Source organism: Mugil cephalus, chromosome 3 (genome assembly GCF_022458985.1).
Source record: "Mugil cephalus isolate CIBA_MC_2020 chromosome 3, CIBA_Mcephalus_1.1, whole genome shotgun sequence".
In the NCBI taxonomy this organism is placed as follows: Eukaryota; Metazoa; Chordata; class Actinopteri; order Mugiliformes; family Mugilidae; genus Mugil; species Mugil cephalus.
Window position 1 is genome coordinate 21876980 of NC_061772.1, and position 17980 is coordinate 21894959.

The following is a 17980-nucleotide window of genomic DNA, read 5'->3' on the forward strand; positions in this document are numbered from 1 at the left end:
AGGCCACCCTACTATTGCGAATGTTTGAAGTAAAAAAAAAAAAAAAAAAAAAGAATATTTGAACCTTTGTATTATTTGATTACCTTAATATTGATTATGATTTGATATTGAAAATGATAATAATGTATATTTTTAAATAGTACTAGTCCGAGTTTAATAAAGTACACATATAGTAGGGCGTCTAGGGGGTAGGGTCTACTTAATCTCTCCATCAGTTTGGGGGGTCCTTGGTCTGAAAAACGTAACTGTAATGCAAATATATTTTGATTAGCAGCCAAAATACCAAAAAGACATGTCAGTGTCCAAACATGTCTAGGTATCTGTGAAGCTCGTGTGTTGGTTTTGAACTTTTGTTTTTTTCAAACAGACCCAGTCTTGATGTCGCTGAAGGACGGTTACCACCGGCCAAACCAGTTAGTGTTCAAGGCCCCAGTGAAGGAAAAGAAGAGCGTGGTAGTCAATGGTATCGACCTGCTGGAGAACGTACCGCCCAGGACAGAGAACGAGGTGCGTGAAGAAGAGTGAAGAGTTTTATACTTTGAGTGGGTTTAATAATGCTGTAAATAACAGAATATTAACAGCAGATAAAGCAGATACAATCCACTTTTCAGGTGGACGTAACATCCCGTGCTACTCCTTCAAATATCCTCATGCCTTCTTTCTAGCCTTCCTGCTTGCATGAAAGTACATTGGTGTTTTTTGTGTCTTTCTCTCCGTAGCTCCTGCGGATGTTCTTCCGGCAGCAGGATGAGCTGCGGCGGCTGAAGGAGGAGCTGACCACCAAGGACGTGCGAATACGCCAGCTGGAGCTGGAGCTCAACAACCTGAAGAACGTTAGCCCCAACAACGTCTGACCTCTCAGCCTTCTGGACTGGCAAAGCTGCTTCCTTTGCCCACCCCCCCCCCACTCAATATTTCTGACCTCCGACAAGCTTCTGAGCCCCTCCCGCCCTGCTTTTTTGATATACCACATGATATCATAACTTCATTCCTGCAGCCCTGCATAATGCACACAATAATATGCTAACTGTTGGGATTATGTCTTAACTGATGCAATTACTGGAATATTGTAGTGGAGACAGGTCAGGGATTGCCACTGAAACATTGAGAAGATGATACGGGAAATTTGAGATCAAGTCAATTTTAGCATTTTCCGTTTTTATAAATTGATATTATTAAGTATAATGACCACTTATTGAATATTTTCAGCCACGCCGCCTCCGTACTTGTCTTATTATGCCTGCCCTGCTGTCCATGTGGCAATGCCTTGATTGCCTTGCAACGGTCCCCAGACTCTGGAGGATAAAAAAGACTACCACTGCCTCCTGTTTTTCTTTCCCAATGCCTTAGTCCCTGCTGCAGACCCACTTTGCAGCGAGCTGCAACACCACCTCAAAATGGAGGACGCAAAGTAGCTCTGCACCTTTCAGACGAGAAGAGTTTCGCAGACACGGGATCATGTTTTTCACAAAGCTGCTCATCCCTTAACTTTTTTTTTTCTCAGATACAAATGTTGACTATAAATTTAATTCGCTGACATGTAGATCCCCCCCCCCCCCAAATGCAGTTTTATTCCCATTGATAGCAGTTAGTCTTTATTTAAACGGTGGGAAAGCAGCAGAGGAGACGTGGATGTGCAGCTGGTGAACTTGTGACTAATACAGTCTCAAGGGAAGATTCGCTGATTGCTTCTGGTTATTTAGGGCTAATTTTGAGGACGGGCTCGGGGGTGTTAATGTATATTTGCTTCTATTTATTTGTCACCTCTTACCCTTTTAGCTAATAACGTGGATATTTGTTAATCCCACTGGTTTTGTACGATGGTTGTGATGCTTGATTTTGCTGAATGTTTCCAATTTACATGGTTTTTAGAGCTTTGACGCATAACTTCAGATAAGTTACGAAGCTATTGCCTACTCCTAACAGAACAAACCGTAACAATTGCCATCCTTTCACATTTAAACTAGTAGTACATTACCATTACTGAGACGTGTATGCCTGTAGATGTGTTGCCCTTAAGAAATAAGGTCAATTGCCTCTCCTCTCCTCCACGTGTACCATCAACACACTTAAATGAATCTTTTTTTTAAAAAAAAAACAAATAGACTCCTTTCCTTTAGCTTTATATTTAAGAGAAATTAATTAAGTAACATTTAATCGGGACAAGTAAAACAGCAAAGTTACCAGAAAGATACTGCGAATGTTCATGAAGTCATCAGTGTCAATCATCTCATCACTAATTCTGCTCTACGGGGGTTTAAGAAAAGTAAAAAGATGAATCCAATACGTGGTTGGAACTATGTAATTTGTAAGTAACACATATGTGAAGGACTAAAGGTAATAGTAGTGACATTGTAGGTGCAAAGCTTTGTAGCTTCAGTTGAACTAATTAATGGTAAACCACATGTGATGTCTGTTTCTTGCAGGTAAAATGAAAGGTTCCAGTGAAGGTAGACAGTGAGAAAAGGATCTTCCAGGTAGATGAGCAGCAGAGAAAGACGAGAAGCCAGAGTTTCAGGGCCGTTGACGTAGGTAACTGAGGACTCAAAATCAACCTCTAAAATGTTCGCTTTAGGATAGCCATGCAGATTAACCCTTACGCTTTTCAAATAACTCTTCAAGTGGTATTTAAGATGGAAGAACTTCAAGTTTGTCTGGTGTCTGAACCTTTAGGTGATCAAATAAACCAGGGCTCAAATTTGCTCAATCTCTGGTAGCATTGTGGGTCTATATGGAACATTTAACATGATCTGTTGTATGAAACGTTCTTCCTGGATTGATTTTCTTTCTGTGTGAAAAATGAAAGACTCGTCATCGATACCCGGAAAATGTGTCGACACGTTTTCACTTTACCGCTGTTGCACAAGGACCACAAACGTCAAAAACATATATAAAAGGGATTTATTGAAGTGAATGGGAGGGAGAAAAAAAGAAACTGAATTTGGCTGATGACAGTGGATTTAACAGAGTGAAAAATCACTGAGGTAGGCCAATTTGACCATTGCGTACACTAGAGAAAACAAAGTCCAAATAACTGACCGTTTTCCAGAGTTTACACTTTGAAACAAATAAATTTTCAATGCACATAAGTTGCGGCTGTAACCTCCATTTATATCAAGCACTTCTTCTACACTACCACCACAAATTCAAACATTGCCACCTGTGTGTCACAGAAAAGAACATGGAAAATAATGAGCTCTGATGTTCTCTTTATGGAAAGATTATGCATACAAAGTTATGTTCAAATTCAAGAAATTTCACACTGCGTATTTTTAGAATAAAGCAGCATACATATTTAATATCTTATTACAATTCATAGTTTCACTTCAGTTGTCTGTTCAATGTCTGCCGTCATCAAAGAGAATACAAAAAAATAGATTTGGTCATTATTTACAAGAACACGTAATTTCCGAACTATCAAAGCTGAGGGTTTGAGGAGGAGGAGCAGCTTTGACAAGGGCAGACATTTTTTTGCTATGATTTAAAAATATGCCCTGCGAGGGTCACACTGTGCATGTTCAGACACAAGTTTCACACCAGGACAGCAGAGAGTATTGGCATACTGGTGACACTACAAACACATAACTTACATTTAAAAAATAAAAATAAAATACAATGCAGAAAAAAAATAAGTTTAAGACGAGGAGAGGACAGCCATACATGAAATCCAGTAGTTGACTTTAAAATGTATTAGACATGCACTCTTTTTTTTGTTTCATTTTGTTGTTTTTTTTTTTCTTTTGAAGGAGGGGAGGGGGGATCTTAAAATACATCAGAAACTGGTCTTACACAAAACGGTGAGAAAACAAAAACATTTCTCAAAAAAGGTTTTTTTATCTTTGCTAATATTTGATATTACAAAACCGGTGCCCACAGAGCCGTTAAAAGTGGACCGTAAAGACTGGAACACGGGAGCATCAAAGGTACAGAAATTTTACTTTGTGTTTTTTTGTTTTGTTTTGTTTTTTTTTTTTTCCTCCAGGACACCCCGTCTGTCTGTCTGTCTACCTGACTGGCCGATAACAAAAAGCACTCCTACTGCAATATGAAACTGGGGCTGGGGAAGGGGGAAAAATACATGGGGTTGTTGGGAGATACGAATTTAAAACAGTTCACAACTTAGCTTCGAGAGGATTCTCAATCGTCTTCGTCCTCCTCCCCTTCTTCATCCAGTTCCCTTTTTCTCTTCTGACCTCGCTCCTCTTCTACAAAATGAAAGACGAATTTCAAACACAAATGCCAGACATTTACTGTAAAAAACATGAGGTGTCTCAAACAACACACAGTTAAGATTTTTGTCCATCCTATATACCAGTTATATATTGTACTTCTTGATTGTCATTAGAGAGAAACACACATGGGACCCAGTCATTGTTTATTTAGGTCAATATTAGGTCGGGTCTCAAGCACTAAACCAAGCTACAATACAGAATACTCGACTTGTGTCAGTTTTCTTAAAGACATTTCAGAAGAAGCTTGAATGATATTTAAGAAAACTCAAACAAGTCTAGTTGCCTTTGTAGTTTTGTCCTAAATGAATCACGTGAGGCAGCTTTCAAACAAGTGTGCCAATTTGTCGTATACCAACAACACGGTTTAATATAAATATGGCAGACCACACCCCAGATGCTCTGACCCAGTCGTGACTCAAATCCTTCCACTTGTCACTTTTTCCTGCTTCTAAAGCTTTAAAGACTAAATGATCACTTGGTGTATAATATATCCAACCTACTCACAAGATAATCAGTGTTATTCAGTTTACCGGTCATAATGTTCTGGCTGAACAGTGTATCTGAACAGTGTATCTGAATGGCTCACCTTCATCATCCTCGTCGTCGACCTCTCTGTCGTTCAAATCTTCCTCCTCCTCCTCCTTGAGATAAAACACATAATACGGTTACTTCAAATGTTTCTAATTAAAAAAAAATCTCAAATCTCATTTAGCCTCGTCCCACCTCCGCACTGAGGTCCTCCTCTTCCTCCTCTTCATTCTCCTCTTCATCCTCCTCTCCCTCTTCCTCCTCCTCGTCTCCCGGTGCCGCGTCCTCGTCGTACTCCTCCTCGTCTACATCTGGTTAGTTAGAAGTAGCCGGTGGTCAATTACTTGCCGACGTTTACAAATGTTGTAAGAGATGCAGGGAAACGACCCAACTCACCGTCTTCGTCTTCCTCGTCGTCGTCCAAGCCCTCCGCGTACACCTCGGCGTCGGAGTCCGGCGCCTCTTTGTCGTCTTTGTCGTACCCGTCCAGGTACGTGAGCTGGGGTAATAGCTTGAACACATTGTCTCTGTATTCGTTCAGGTTTGTCACTTCACAGTTAAACAGATCTAGACTCTTCAGGGTCCCCAACTCTTTCTGTCAAGAGAAAAGAAAAAAATCCAGATTGTTGAATAACACATACAGCTGCTTTGTATGTTTTTTGTTGTTTTTTTTCTGAAGTACTTCCTTTTCTCACTCACCAGCGGTTCTATTGTGCTGAGGTCTTTAATCTTGTTGCCACTGAGGTTGAGATGCGTGAGGTTGGGACACTTATCTGCCAGAACTTCCAACCCTCCTGAGATCCTGTTATCGCTGAGTTCAAGCTGTCGATCGATTAAACAATCAAGATGTGCAAAAGCCCAAAGTTCTACTCGTATGTTGTGTGGAGAAGGAAAAACACCCACCTTTTTGAGTTTATTTAGCTTCGGCAAGTGGGCAACTGTTGTCAAACCAACGTTGATTGTGCTTAGGAATTCCAGCTCCTCAAATTCGTCCGTTAGACCCTCGATCTTGCCTTCATTTGAGCGACAGTTGTCTAGCACAAGTTCTTTGACCTGTAGGACAAACAAATACATCTGGTCAGCATTTGTCAAATGTGAGAAGTCACGCGAACTAGACATATTTTTAATTTTCTGTCTGAATAGGGACTGATTAGGCTAAAACGAAATCTTGGACTTAGTGCAAGTAACAATAGCTACCTAATTGAGCTACATCAATCAATTCAATAACCACTTAAAACACTTGATGTGATAATTTCACTCTTGTTGGAACACGTCCAGTTTTTTTGAGCACCTTTGCCCCAACATCACGTGATTTCTAGGAGGGACAGAAACATGACACGAGTTGTTCAAACTAATCTTTGAACTGATGTACAAACCCAGAATCAATGTGAGCAGCAGCACTGAAAAAAAAAATGTTTCCACCTCAGTACATCAAACCCACTTTTCTTCTATCAAAAATGTTTGATTCGAACTGATAGTTTGAGGCATGTGAAGACATAAATTAGCTCAAGTCAAATTGAAGTGATATTGTTCATATAAACGTAACAACTGTTGATGACTGCTATTGGCTTCTATTCCCAATGATGATAAATTAGACTTGGTGTACTGTAGTATTTGGCTCATTAAATCTATTTTGTTTCAGTTTTTGGCCAGAAACGTCATTCATGTACTTTTGCTGCTTGGTTTTCTTATTTTAAATACACTATATTGCCAACAGTATTCGCTCATCCATCCAAATAACTGAATTCAGGTCTTCCAATACGTTCCATGGCCACAGGTGTATAAAATCAAGCACCTGGGCATGCAGACTGAATGCCCAGCATGGTGCTGTGATAGGATGCCGCCTGTGCAACAAGTCCAGTCGTGAAATTGAAGTAAGAGGTCATCAACTTTCTGCAGAGTCAATCACTACAGACCTCCAAACTTCATGTGGCTTTCAGATTAGCTCAAGAACAGCGTGTAGACCAATCTGGGGTTGGTGGAGTCCAGCAGGTCTGACTGCATTGTGCCATGTGTGAAGTTTGGTGGATGGGAGATCATGGTGCAGGGTTTTTTTTTTTTCCAGGAGCTGGGCTTGGCCCCTTGGTGAAAGGAACTCTGAACGCTTCAGCATGGCAAGAGATTTTGGACAATTCCATACTCCAACTTTGTGGGAACAGTTTGGGGATGGCCCCTTCCTGTTCCAACGTGACTGTGCACAAGTGCACAAAGCAAGGTCCATAAAGACATGGATGAGCGAGTTTTGTGTGGAAGAACTTGACTGGCCTACACAGAGGCCTGACTTCAACCCAATAGAACGCCTTTCGGATGAATCAGAGCGAAGACTGGGAGCCTGGCCGGCCTCACAAGAACGGTCAACAATTTCCATAAACACACTCCTAAACTTTGTGGAAAGCCTTCCCAGAAGAGCTGGAGCTGTTATAGCTGCAAAGGGTGGGCCGACATATCAAACCCTATAGATTAAGAATCACCTGAGTTCATATACATGTAAAGGCAGATGAGCGAATGCTTTTGGCAATATAGTGTAGTTCTTAAGCACATCAACAAAAGAGGATTTTTACAAGACCACATTTACAAGGCCACATTAATTTTAAAAGATGAATTTTAAACACATTAGAAAGATGTCCTGCCCTGCACATCACCATATACATAATAAATGTACGGTATATTTATATTTTGTCCTTTTTTCCCCCCAATAATATTAAAGTGCTTTTATTTAAATATGATTTGTAAGCATAACTTAATTACAGAATTATATTGTGCAATTTTCTTCTTAAGCAAAGGGTGGATACTTCTCCCAGCGCTGTTTATGGGTTATTTAACAATGATTATACTTTTAGAAAAGATGCAATAAAGTAAGATATTGTTATTATAAAATGCAATTACATACTTACCAGATTATTAGCAAGTAACTAAAAACAAACACATCCTAATATAAGAGACATGCACTAAATCCGCTTCATGTTATTCAACATTTGTTGAACTGTAGTTTTGTTAGTACTATTTAATTTCATCATGTAGTCCCGACACATGTGTCTATTATTATTTTAGTCAGTGGGCTAGGCTAAATAACAGAAACAACTTTTGTGTTATATTATAACGAAAGCATTCGTCTACACCAGTGTACCTAATGTTTTGGCAAGTGAGGGCAGTCCTAGCCTTTTTTTCCCCCACTGTACAGTATTAGCTGTTCGGCGCATTAATCTTCAAATATCAGGGTGATATGCGGTCACAGGTGCGCCGTAATCGGACATTTCACCTCGGCCTCGAACGTGTCTCAACCAATCAGGGGCGAGGACCGGAACTATATTCTTAAAAATAAATAAAAAAAAAAAAAAGAAAATAAAAAAAAAAACACCGTCCATCAATATTCAGTGGTCAGCGCACATATCGCGATGCAATGGCGCCGCTTCCGTTACGTAAATATCCCATTTAGCTACTTTTATTCGGTAGAAACAGACAAAGCAGGGCGGCTGCGGGTGTTTTGTTTGACCGAGCTGAAGTGTAATATGAGCGGCGCATTAGCCAAAACAAAAGTGGGAGCCAAGCAGACCTACGAGTCGTGCACAGGGTCATTTGTGAGTAGGAGGGGCCGCTAAAGCCGATTAGATAGCTGCCAGCATACGCAAACGTTTCATTGTTGCTTGTGCTAAACAAGTCGCCGATTGGAGTGACGGCGAGTATGTGCTTCTGTTATTAAGAAGGTATGAGGAATGGTTCGTCGTTTGTGTCGAATAAACGGGGAGGGTTTCGGTGTATTTCGAATTGCCTTTGTTTCTCGGTAAAATGGCGGCGTGTCCTAGTTCCGAGGGGGGGAAGAAACTGGAGCAACAAACAGCGGCGCTGCTCCACAAAAAAAGGAAAACGTTTCTGTTTTTAATTACGGCCGAGCTGCTCCGTGTCGAAAAAACGACAAGCCCCGATTAAAAAACGACGGGTTAATAACGACGCGTTTCGTGTCCCGTCCCTGCGTGTTTTCGACCCCCCCCTCCTCCTCCTTCTTCTCCTCCTCCCTCCTCCTCCTCCTCCTTCTCTCTGAGCTTGGTGGCCGCTAATGGTCCACAGCAACGCGGCTTTAATTCGGCCATCTGTGCGCACTGTGGCGGCTCCGGCTTGGACGGCTGCGGGCTCCACGTCTGAACGCACTTCCTGCAGAAATAATAAAACACTCGAGCTGGACGGTCCGAGTAAACTATACGCGGCACGAAAGGAGGCGATAATTCCAGGCGGCGATCTTTACGCATCACTGATAATTTCTTTTGAGTATCCGCATCCTTAACGCGCCAAGTGCGTAAAAAATGTTAAGCCTCCCCCCCCACCCCCCCAGTCGAAGCATGCAAGACAGCACACAAAACAAGCGGCGAATAGCAACAACACGGATACATTTGTGGATCAAAAGTTACAAATATGGCTTCTCGTGCCCGCTTGCCTTGTTTATACCGCTAGCATTACAAAAAAAAAAAAAAAAAAAAAAAAAAGCCGTGCTGCATTCTCAAACTGCACATCAAAACCGAGGAGCTGGAGCAGCACACAAAAAGTTCCTGCAGCACCTGCCGACTGTAAACACGACGGCAAAGCAACAATGTGAGCCGACGTCTCCATCAGCCTTTTAAACTTGCAAGAAACTTTGTGTCCCCACGCCAAGGCATCACACGGAATATTCTCCATTAGCTGAAGAGAGTGAAGCGTCAACAAGCGAGACGTGAGGGTCCAACTTACATCTGACGGAGTGCGGTTCCGCAACTCTAGGTGGATTCTTTTCTTCATGTCCATCCTGGATCGGCGCGCCCGCGACACGATACACACTTTTAATAATTACTGCAAATGCAACTACCACCTCCGGAGCAGACTGCTGTTGTTCATTCAAACTTGATCCGCTCGGTGGGCGGGAGCAGGGCGCAGGATTGTCGTCACCGCCGGCCAATGGGACGCGAGAAATAAAGAGGGAACGGATCTACAGACGCTCCGGCCAATGGAGCCGCCCTTATAAAATTGGGTGGGGTTTTGTTGTCGAAGTTTGGTTGTTTGTTAACTTAAGTTTACATGGAAATAATATTTACTGTATCGTTTTTACAGCCGAGGGACCGTCAATATTGTAACCGTCACAAATAAACCCTGCACCTACACGGAAGTGTGTGTCTCTGTGTGTTGAGTCGTTGGAGTTTTGTTTTTGTGTTTCTCTTACAACATGCAAATGATACGTTGATTCATATATTCATAAAGAAAACTGATAAAAACACACACAAAAAAAATATGGGCATGCAAGGAAAGAAGGTGAAAACCCTAAACGAAGCGTGAGGAAAAGACAAATCAGGAATGATGGAGGGGAAAATTCAACAAGAAATAAATTACTAAAAATGACACTAAAATATGAGGGAAATACAGTTGACAGTTTTTCTTCGCAACTCCCATATTTTTTTTTATAATATTTATAGAATGGGAATTAAAATAATGATAAAAGCACATCCTACAAGCATGTGCAAAAAAATAAAAATTGAATCATCAAATAGTAGCCCACATAACAAAACTGAAGAATATCATAAAAATGACACCAAAATATCAGACAGGTACACAAAATATGAGAAAGAATGTGTAAAATGCAATATTTCTCCAAGACACAAAAAGAGTGATGATGGTCATGATATATTTATTGCTCCTAAAACACACTGGACATGGACATAAATAAGAAATAAAAATAAATAGTATATAACAAGAGAAAATCAAACATAATAATAATAATAGAATTCCAAACAAAAACAATAGGGTTCCAACCACTTTAATGGATTGGACCCCTTATAAGGTAAAATTACAGAAAATTACACAAAAATATAGAGAAAATAAACGAAATGGCCAATTTTCCTGATTACTCCCATAACAAATGTTATGCTCCATTATCACTCACCGAACTACAACTGAAGAATAACATGCATAAATTACATTCAAATATGGGGGAAATGCACAAGATATGTAAAATGTTAAGTTAAACAATATGATAACAATAAATTATTGTATAAATAATAATACAAAAATATTTTTAAAAAGCCGTACCGTCAGCCAAATGAAAATGATAAATGAAATCCCACGTAGGACATGGACATTCACGGACAAAGAAGGAAAGAGAAAAAAATAATATGTGACACATACTAAACTCTGAGTAATGGCAAGGGAAAGACACTCCACACAAATAAACTCATTCAGTTGTGCAGTCAGCCCTCCATTGACTAACAAGACGAACCTATGAGCTCAGTCTGACGCTGTGCGGAGCTTCTCCACAGGGTGGAAGCAAAGCCACAAGTCTGCAGCAAGTGACCATCAGCAGGTTGTTAAATCATCATTTTCTCCTAAACTCTTAACACAACTTCTTTGTTTAACCGGTTCAGCGTAGCTGCAGACGGTCAGAGAGTAAATTAAAACCTAAAGTGAACAAAAAATGTTGGACTGCGTTAGCTTAAGTGGATCTTTTGTCAAAGATAAAATACATGTTTGTGAAGAGGGACGATCCTCTGACTTTTGTGATAAATAACGTGCATTGTCATGATAAAAGGACGTCAGTCAGTAGCGGCCTCCGTTGGTCTCACCGGTTTCTGAAACAATCGTATTCCTCCTCTCCGCTCCTCACACTGCACACAAACAAGTCAATCACAGACTAGTGTTGAACGAGCCGCATGTGGTTAATGAAGCTAATCTTGACTACGGGGAAGTGAAGCAATTTAACTTATTAACCTTTTATTCATTTAACTTAAATTAACTTTAATTATTACTACATACTGACTGAACAGCGAATTAAAGCCATCGCTGGGAAAATGTACTTCACCTCAAAGACGAGCGAAAAATAACTCCACAGAAATGCACAATAAGCGCCGGCAGATGAAAATCACCTGCAAAAAGGGCACAAAACATCCCAGGAATAGTTGCAAGCCACGTGTTCTCTTTCACTGGGGTAATGCTCCCTGCCACAGAGCCAAAATGGGGATAGGGAAAGTGATCTTGAAACTGAAGGTTTTTTCAATGTTTCAACCACCTCGGTTTAACGACTTTTTATGCACCTTGTAGTGTTTGCAGCTGTTAGTCCAGTCTGCTGTTGAGTCCAGACAATTATCACTGTGTTAACTGATCATTGACATACCATCACCATAACTGTAACCTGCTGCAAAACCAAAGCAGTATTGTCCCAACTAATCAGACAGTTCTGTTACAGTAATACTGCATATCGATGCTTATAGTACAGTATAATATATATCACTACTTTTAGTAAAACCCAGTTAATTTTTCTTTCTTTAAGCATTATTCCTTTGTTTGAAAATGACAAAATGCATGTGTGAGAATACTGTTGGTATCCAATAGGGCAACTCATGATCATTTCATGATCTGTGAACACTTATCATGTAGGTCAGAGAGGGCCGGAGCCTATCTGAGGTGGCATCGGACAGGACGCTCATTTTGTGTCCCGTCATTCATCTGGCTGTTTAACACATACCAAACCTCCTACGTGTTGTTGTATACACCGTTTAATTGAAACGGTATTCCCCTACCACAGTGACTTATTTCAGCACGATGACGCTCCCCTGCCCTTTGTTTGAGGAGCACATCAATGAGTTCAAGGTATTGACTTGGCCTCGAAATTCCACGGATGTTTATCCAATCTAGCATCTGTGGGATGTGCTGGACAAAAAAGTCCCATCCACAGAGACTCCACCTCACAACCTGCAGGACTTTAATGATCTGCTGCTTGGATCTTGGTGCCAGACTCTACAGCACAACTTCTGAGGTCAATGACTTGATGGGTTAGAGGTACCAGGCCGACATACACACTATTGTAGCAGTGTATATTGTCAAGTCTTCTGTTGGCTTTGAAGTCAGTGAACAGATAAGGTCTTCATACTCTCACACATGTGACCCAGCATGGCTAGACAAGCACAGGCGCTACTAATAACCTTAACGACGGCTCCACTATATTCAAGTGTCCCAGTAAAGCATGCATTGATTATCTCTACAGCTCTCGCAGGGTGCTGGAGCCTATCCCAGCTGTCACTGGGTGAGAAGTGTGTTAAACTCTGAACTGGTCCGCAGTCTATCACAGAGCAGACAAACAAGCATTCAGAGTCACATCCACACCTACGGCCACTGGTTATCACTAATAACATCCAGAAATAGTCACGAAACACCTGCAGAGACGATATGGAGACATAAATAAATACAAAGAGATGACAGACAAGCACAAAAAAATGTAAATGATATTTGATAAAAATCAAAAACAAAGAAATTTACTGTATAATGAATCAAAGGAGATGTAAAATAATCATTTTTTTAGATGACCACAACTGGTGTGTTTGGTAACAAGCAAAATAACCACAAAATGACCTCAAGGAGATAAAAAATGATCATAAAGAGAAGTGAAATTACCACAAAGAAACACAAAATGGTCACAAAGATGACTTTGATAACAACTGACTAAGTAAAATAACCACAAAGAGTCAAAAAAAATGATCACTGAGAGAAGTAAAGAGATGTAACCTGAGAGCAAAGAGACATAAAATAAACAGCGAGATGTAGCGTCACCACAGAGTGACATAAAATGGAAATAAAGAGATTTAAAACAACTACGATGATATAAAATAATCATTAAGTGGTGTAACCTGACAGCAGCCATGAAGATTTGTTAAATAAACTAAAGAACAAGCAAAACTACCACAGAGGCGAAAGAGTGAAACCTGAAATGACCTCAGAGAAGTTGAGGAGATGTGCAGCTTTGCATCGTGGAAATATCAGTCTGGTGTGACTGGCCTCTTTAGACTCTTTGGGGACATGAAATATAATTGAAAGTATTTCTTTGTGAGATTGAAGTCTGAGTGAGTGAGTGAGTGTGAGGTAACAAACCTGCCACTAGAGGGACTCAGGGCACCTTTTCCAACCTGCTTGACTTTAAATGGTGTGGACGCATTTTGATGACACTGGACAACAACAGACAAATCTTTCTGTACATTTATCTGTTTTTGTATCATTATAAACTGAGCTCAAATGTATTAAATTCAGATCAATTCAATTTTATTTATATTGTGTCAATAATAATACAAATTATCTCCAGATGCTTTACAACAACTGACCTGTTTCAAATTTAACTTGACATTGATATCTGGATAAAACTGATCCGTAGGAGGAACTAAAGAGTTTTATTGTCACACGCACAGTGTGGAAACATGTTTCCCTGTACAATGAAATTCTTTGCTTGCCATCCGACCTAACGCCCAACAATATAAAAAGATCTTAGTAAAAGGAGAAACATAAAATATAACAAAAATAACTATCAACGTGCAAATGAGAGTGTGAACGATGAAATGTAAACAGAAACTGAAAAGGTCCATGATTTTAGTCTGACTCCTTTGTTAAGGAGTCTGGTGTCATTGGGGAAAAAGGAACTTGTTCAGTCTTGAGGTTCTGCACTTCGCACTCCTGTACCTCCGGCCTGAGGGCAGGCGTGTGAACAGTCCATGTCTGCACTGACATATAGATCTGAGCGAGTGTTTGAGTCTTTAGGCATTCGTGCAGATGTTGTGTGTTCACATTTTTTTTGTCAAGTAAACCACAGTTTCACTTTGATACTGAAACCTTAAGACTTGAACCCTTAACCTTTAAAAACAGTCACTTTCGCTTAGTCACCCACTCACTAAAACCGTCCAACCTGTTTTCCAGTCCCAACACATGCTGAGGAGAGAGAGGCTGTTTATGCTGCATTTTTTATTCGTTTCTGTTTCGCTCATTTTGCTGACTCATTTGACCTCTTCTCAGGGCTCTGTGGACATGTCTGGGCTCAGCCCTGGGACAAGACATGTTGACATGTCACAGCAGGAAAAAAGCAGAGATGGAAAAACTGTCTGTGTGTACGGTTTTCTTTTTCTATGAACGCTGTGCTGTTGTTACCACTTCCACAAGAGACTTTGAGCTCAGTCAGATGACCAGATTAGATAAAAGTCGGTGATGGACTCTGCCTGCCTCCTCACAGCAAGAAAGTTCTGGATTTGAACCCGTCTGGACTCTTGAATGTTGTCCCTTGTGTCTGCGTGGGTTTTTTCCAGTGGCTCTGGCTTTATCCCACAATCCAAAGACATTTGTGTTATGTTAATCTGTGCTTTTAATTTGTCTGTAGGTGCAGCATGTGATTAGTTGTTTGTCTCAGTACGTTAGCCCTGTGATACTGGCGACCTGTACTGGATGCTAGCTGGGATGAGCTCCAGTCTAACTGCAGACCCCAGATAAGTGGCTCTAGAGAATGAATGGATGTCTTACTGAGACGGTGGAAAATAGAAGATCTGCCATTACACCAATCAGGCAAAACATTATGACCACTGACAGGAGAAGTGGATGACATTGACCGTGTTGTGACAGTTCAGTATTCTGCTGTGAAACCTTTGGACCTGGCATCAGTGTGGATGTAACTTAGTGATGAACCACCCACATAGACCAGATCAGGCACCCCCACCCCATAGCAATGACACTACTGGATGGTTCAGGAACAACTCAAAAAACATGAGAAACAGCACAAGGCCTGGCCTCCAAATTCACTAGATCCAATATTGATCAAGTATCTGTGGGATGAACTGGGACAAGAGACCCCTCTCCTCCGACCCATAGGACCCAAAGCCTCCCACTAACAACATCCTGTTTCCAGACACCACAGGCCACCCTCAGAAGGTCCATGTCCATTCTCTGATAAGACACAACTGTTTTGGAGGGAGACTTACACAATATTAGGAAGGCGGTTATCATGTTATGCCTGATCTGTGTAGGTATGTAATTTTGTTGTGTGCAACTGTCAGTGCATTTGTTAATTAACTTTAAAAGTAATTCAGTAGATTTAAAAAAAAAAAAAAAAAAAAAACTATAAGAAACAACTCCTTTCTGATCAATCAAAGAAGGAAAGTTTCCATATTCTGACCACAGCTGTCAATACACAAAAATACATAATAGAAACAAGAACATTTTAATTTTAAAAGACAAAGACAATATTTATTCAACTCAAATGCAGTTTCCTTCCAATGATATCGAAGACTTGTTGGTAACACACCTGTGTACCACCAGAGGGAGACATTTGTTAAGAAGAAAAGACTGAGTTTCCCTGCAATTATCAAGAGCTCTTGCTCACCAATGTGAATTAAAATAATAAATATTTAAAATATAATAAACAGGAAACACTAATAATAAAATAACAAAGCCTCATGTGCCATTTCACTGATGAGATAAGTTCAGCACAGCTTCAGAAACCTGTAGATGGTTAAAAACATATTAAACTTATTTTAACAAGTGTGCTTGTTGTTTTCACGGTGATGACAGGGAGGAAGCGTCGCTGCACAAATAATCAAGCTCCTCCACTTTTCTCCACATGGCAGCACTTTGTGCCAAAGCTCACACACGGCAAATTCTTCATTAAATCTTTTCCCGTAACGTTACTTAGCTGTCGGTTTTAATTAACTTGTCTCCCACCAGCAGCTGCCTGCAAATTTAACAGAAAACCTGAACAGACCTGATTAGAGTGATTTTTGTTTTCTCTGCTGGAGTTTGAAACAATTTGGCAGATGTCCGGGGCAGAAACCTGATTTTTTTTTAAATTTTTTATTTTTTTTTTAGATGCAGGAATCAGTCATGTGTGCCTTCAGTTTTTGTGTGTGAAGTCTAAACAGCTGCTGTGCTGTCTAGACATCATTTATAGACTTACATTATACTCCATAAAGCTTCAGGGGAATGATTCTGCTGTCAAAATAATACACAATCTGGGGATAGAAGTTGGATTTGTCTGCTTTCTTGGTACGTCGTAGATATTCAGAGAACATAATGGTTCATAAATAATCCTTTTTGTTCCAGAAAGGGGCAGAGTTGTTTTGAATTGATCTGATACTGGATGCAATCATGAAAGTTTCTTTGCTGTATTTAAGTGTTTTTGGAGCATTGCCATCTTGGTTTTAACAACATTTTGTACACCCTGACACTGACACATCTTGTAATCAGTTGCCTCTTTGTTACAAAATGTGTTTATGAACACTCATCCTGTGGTCGGTTGCAGGGGGCTGGAGTCTATCCCTGCTGGCATCGGACAGGACGCACATTTTGGGTCATGTCCGATGTGGTTGTTACTTTGGCACGCACCACCTGCCTAAGCATAGTTGCGTATACCCTTCCATTGTCATAATATTCCCTGATCACAGTGGCCTCTTTCAGCAGGATAACGCTGCCTGCCTCAAAGCCAAATTGATTCAGGAACGGTTCGACGAGCACAACAGCAAGTTCAAGAGTTGGCTTGACCTCCAAATTCCCCAGATCTCAATCCAATCAAGCATCTGTGGGATGTTCCACACAAACAAGTCCCATCCTTGGAAGCTTGGAAGTTTTTTTTTTGTATATATCACTTTCAACACCACCTTAAATGTCATTTAATTACAACCGAGCCAAAACCAATAACACCAACAAGTAACATCAACAACAGTTACGTCTTCACAAACCCATGACGCACTTCTGCTGGTTGGGTGTTTGCAGTTGATGCATACACATACTGTTAAAAAAAAAAGCCTGACTCTAACACTGGACGAAACACTTTGATGGAACTGATGAGATGCTATTTTTAGCTTTGCTAGGGCTTCGCTTTAGTTCGAGACAATGCTGACCTTTCAGGCAATTCACCATGTTTCCCCAAGACTGAATATCTCAACAGTTAATGGACAAATTACCATGAAAATTCCCATAGGTATTTATGGTTTACAGAAAGAGTGGACTGGTGTTCCTCAAGGCACCACCCTGGGCTTTAACATGATGTATCATTGTGAGGTCAGCATTTGTAGTTTTGTTGTTGTAGTTTAATAATGATAGAAGCACTAACAATATTGATGATGGTTCTACTATATCCCACCTGTCACTGAGCAAGAGGTACACGCTGGACAGGTCGCCAGGCAAAAAACACTCACACCTACGGCCAATTTAGAATCACCAATTTACCTAACTAGCATGTCTTTGGATGGTGGGAGGAAGCCAGAGTACCCGGAGAACATGCAGATTGCACCAGAAGGGCCCTAGTGAGCCGATGCATTCCAACCAAGAACCTTCTGTCTGTGTTGAATCAGTGCTAACTACCACACAACTGTGTCGCCCTAACATGGAGCTAATGCTAACATGCTAACGTAGATATGCCAAATTTTGGAGAATGATTCCCAAAAGTGAGTTATATACCAAAGACC

The 17980-nt window shown here is 40.6% G+C and overlaps 2 protein-coding genes across 3 annotated transcripts in view; one reads left to right on the forward strand and one right to left on the reverse strand.

Moving 5' to 3' along the window:
- coro2ba (coronin, actin binding protein, 2Ba) overlaps nucleotides 1-3089 on the forward strand; it is a 43890-nt gene extending 40801 nt beyond the window's left edge. For both annotated transcript variants that reach the window (XM_047581604.1, XM_047581603.1), the window contains exons 11-12: nucleotides 368-507; nucleotides 720-3089. In XM_047581604.1, the coding sequence (XP_047437560.1) occupies nucleotides 368-507; nucleotides 720-854 (275 nt within the window). In that variant the 3' untranslated portion in view covers nucleotides 855-3089. The remainder of the gene's footprint in view (nucleotides 1-367; nucleotides 508-719) is intronic.
- On the reverse strand, nucleotides 2888-9898 carry anp32a (acidic (leucine-rich) nuclear phosphoprotein 32 family, member A). Its single transcript, XM_047581605.1, has 7 exons — nucleotides 9480-9898; nucleotides 5664-5813; nucleotides 5460-5582; nucleotides 5157-5355; nucleotides 4956-5071; nucleotides 4819-4873; nucleotides 2888-4205 (listed from the first exon to the last, which is right to left on the reverse strand). Exons 1-7 carry the CDS (start codon nucleotides 9531-9533, stop codon nucleotides 4138-4140), a joined length of 765 nt encoding a protein of 254 aa, XP_047437561.1. The 5' UTR covers nucleotides 9534-9898; the 3' UTR covers nucleotides 2888-4137.
- Nucleotides 9899-17980: the final 8082 nt, after the last annotated feature.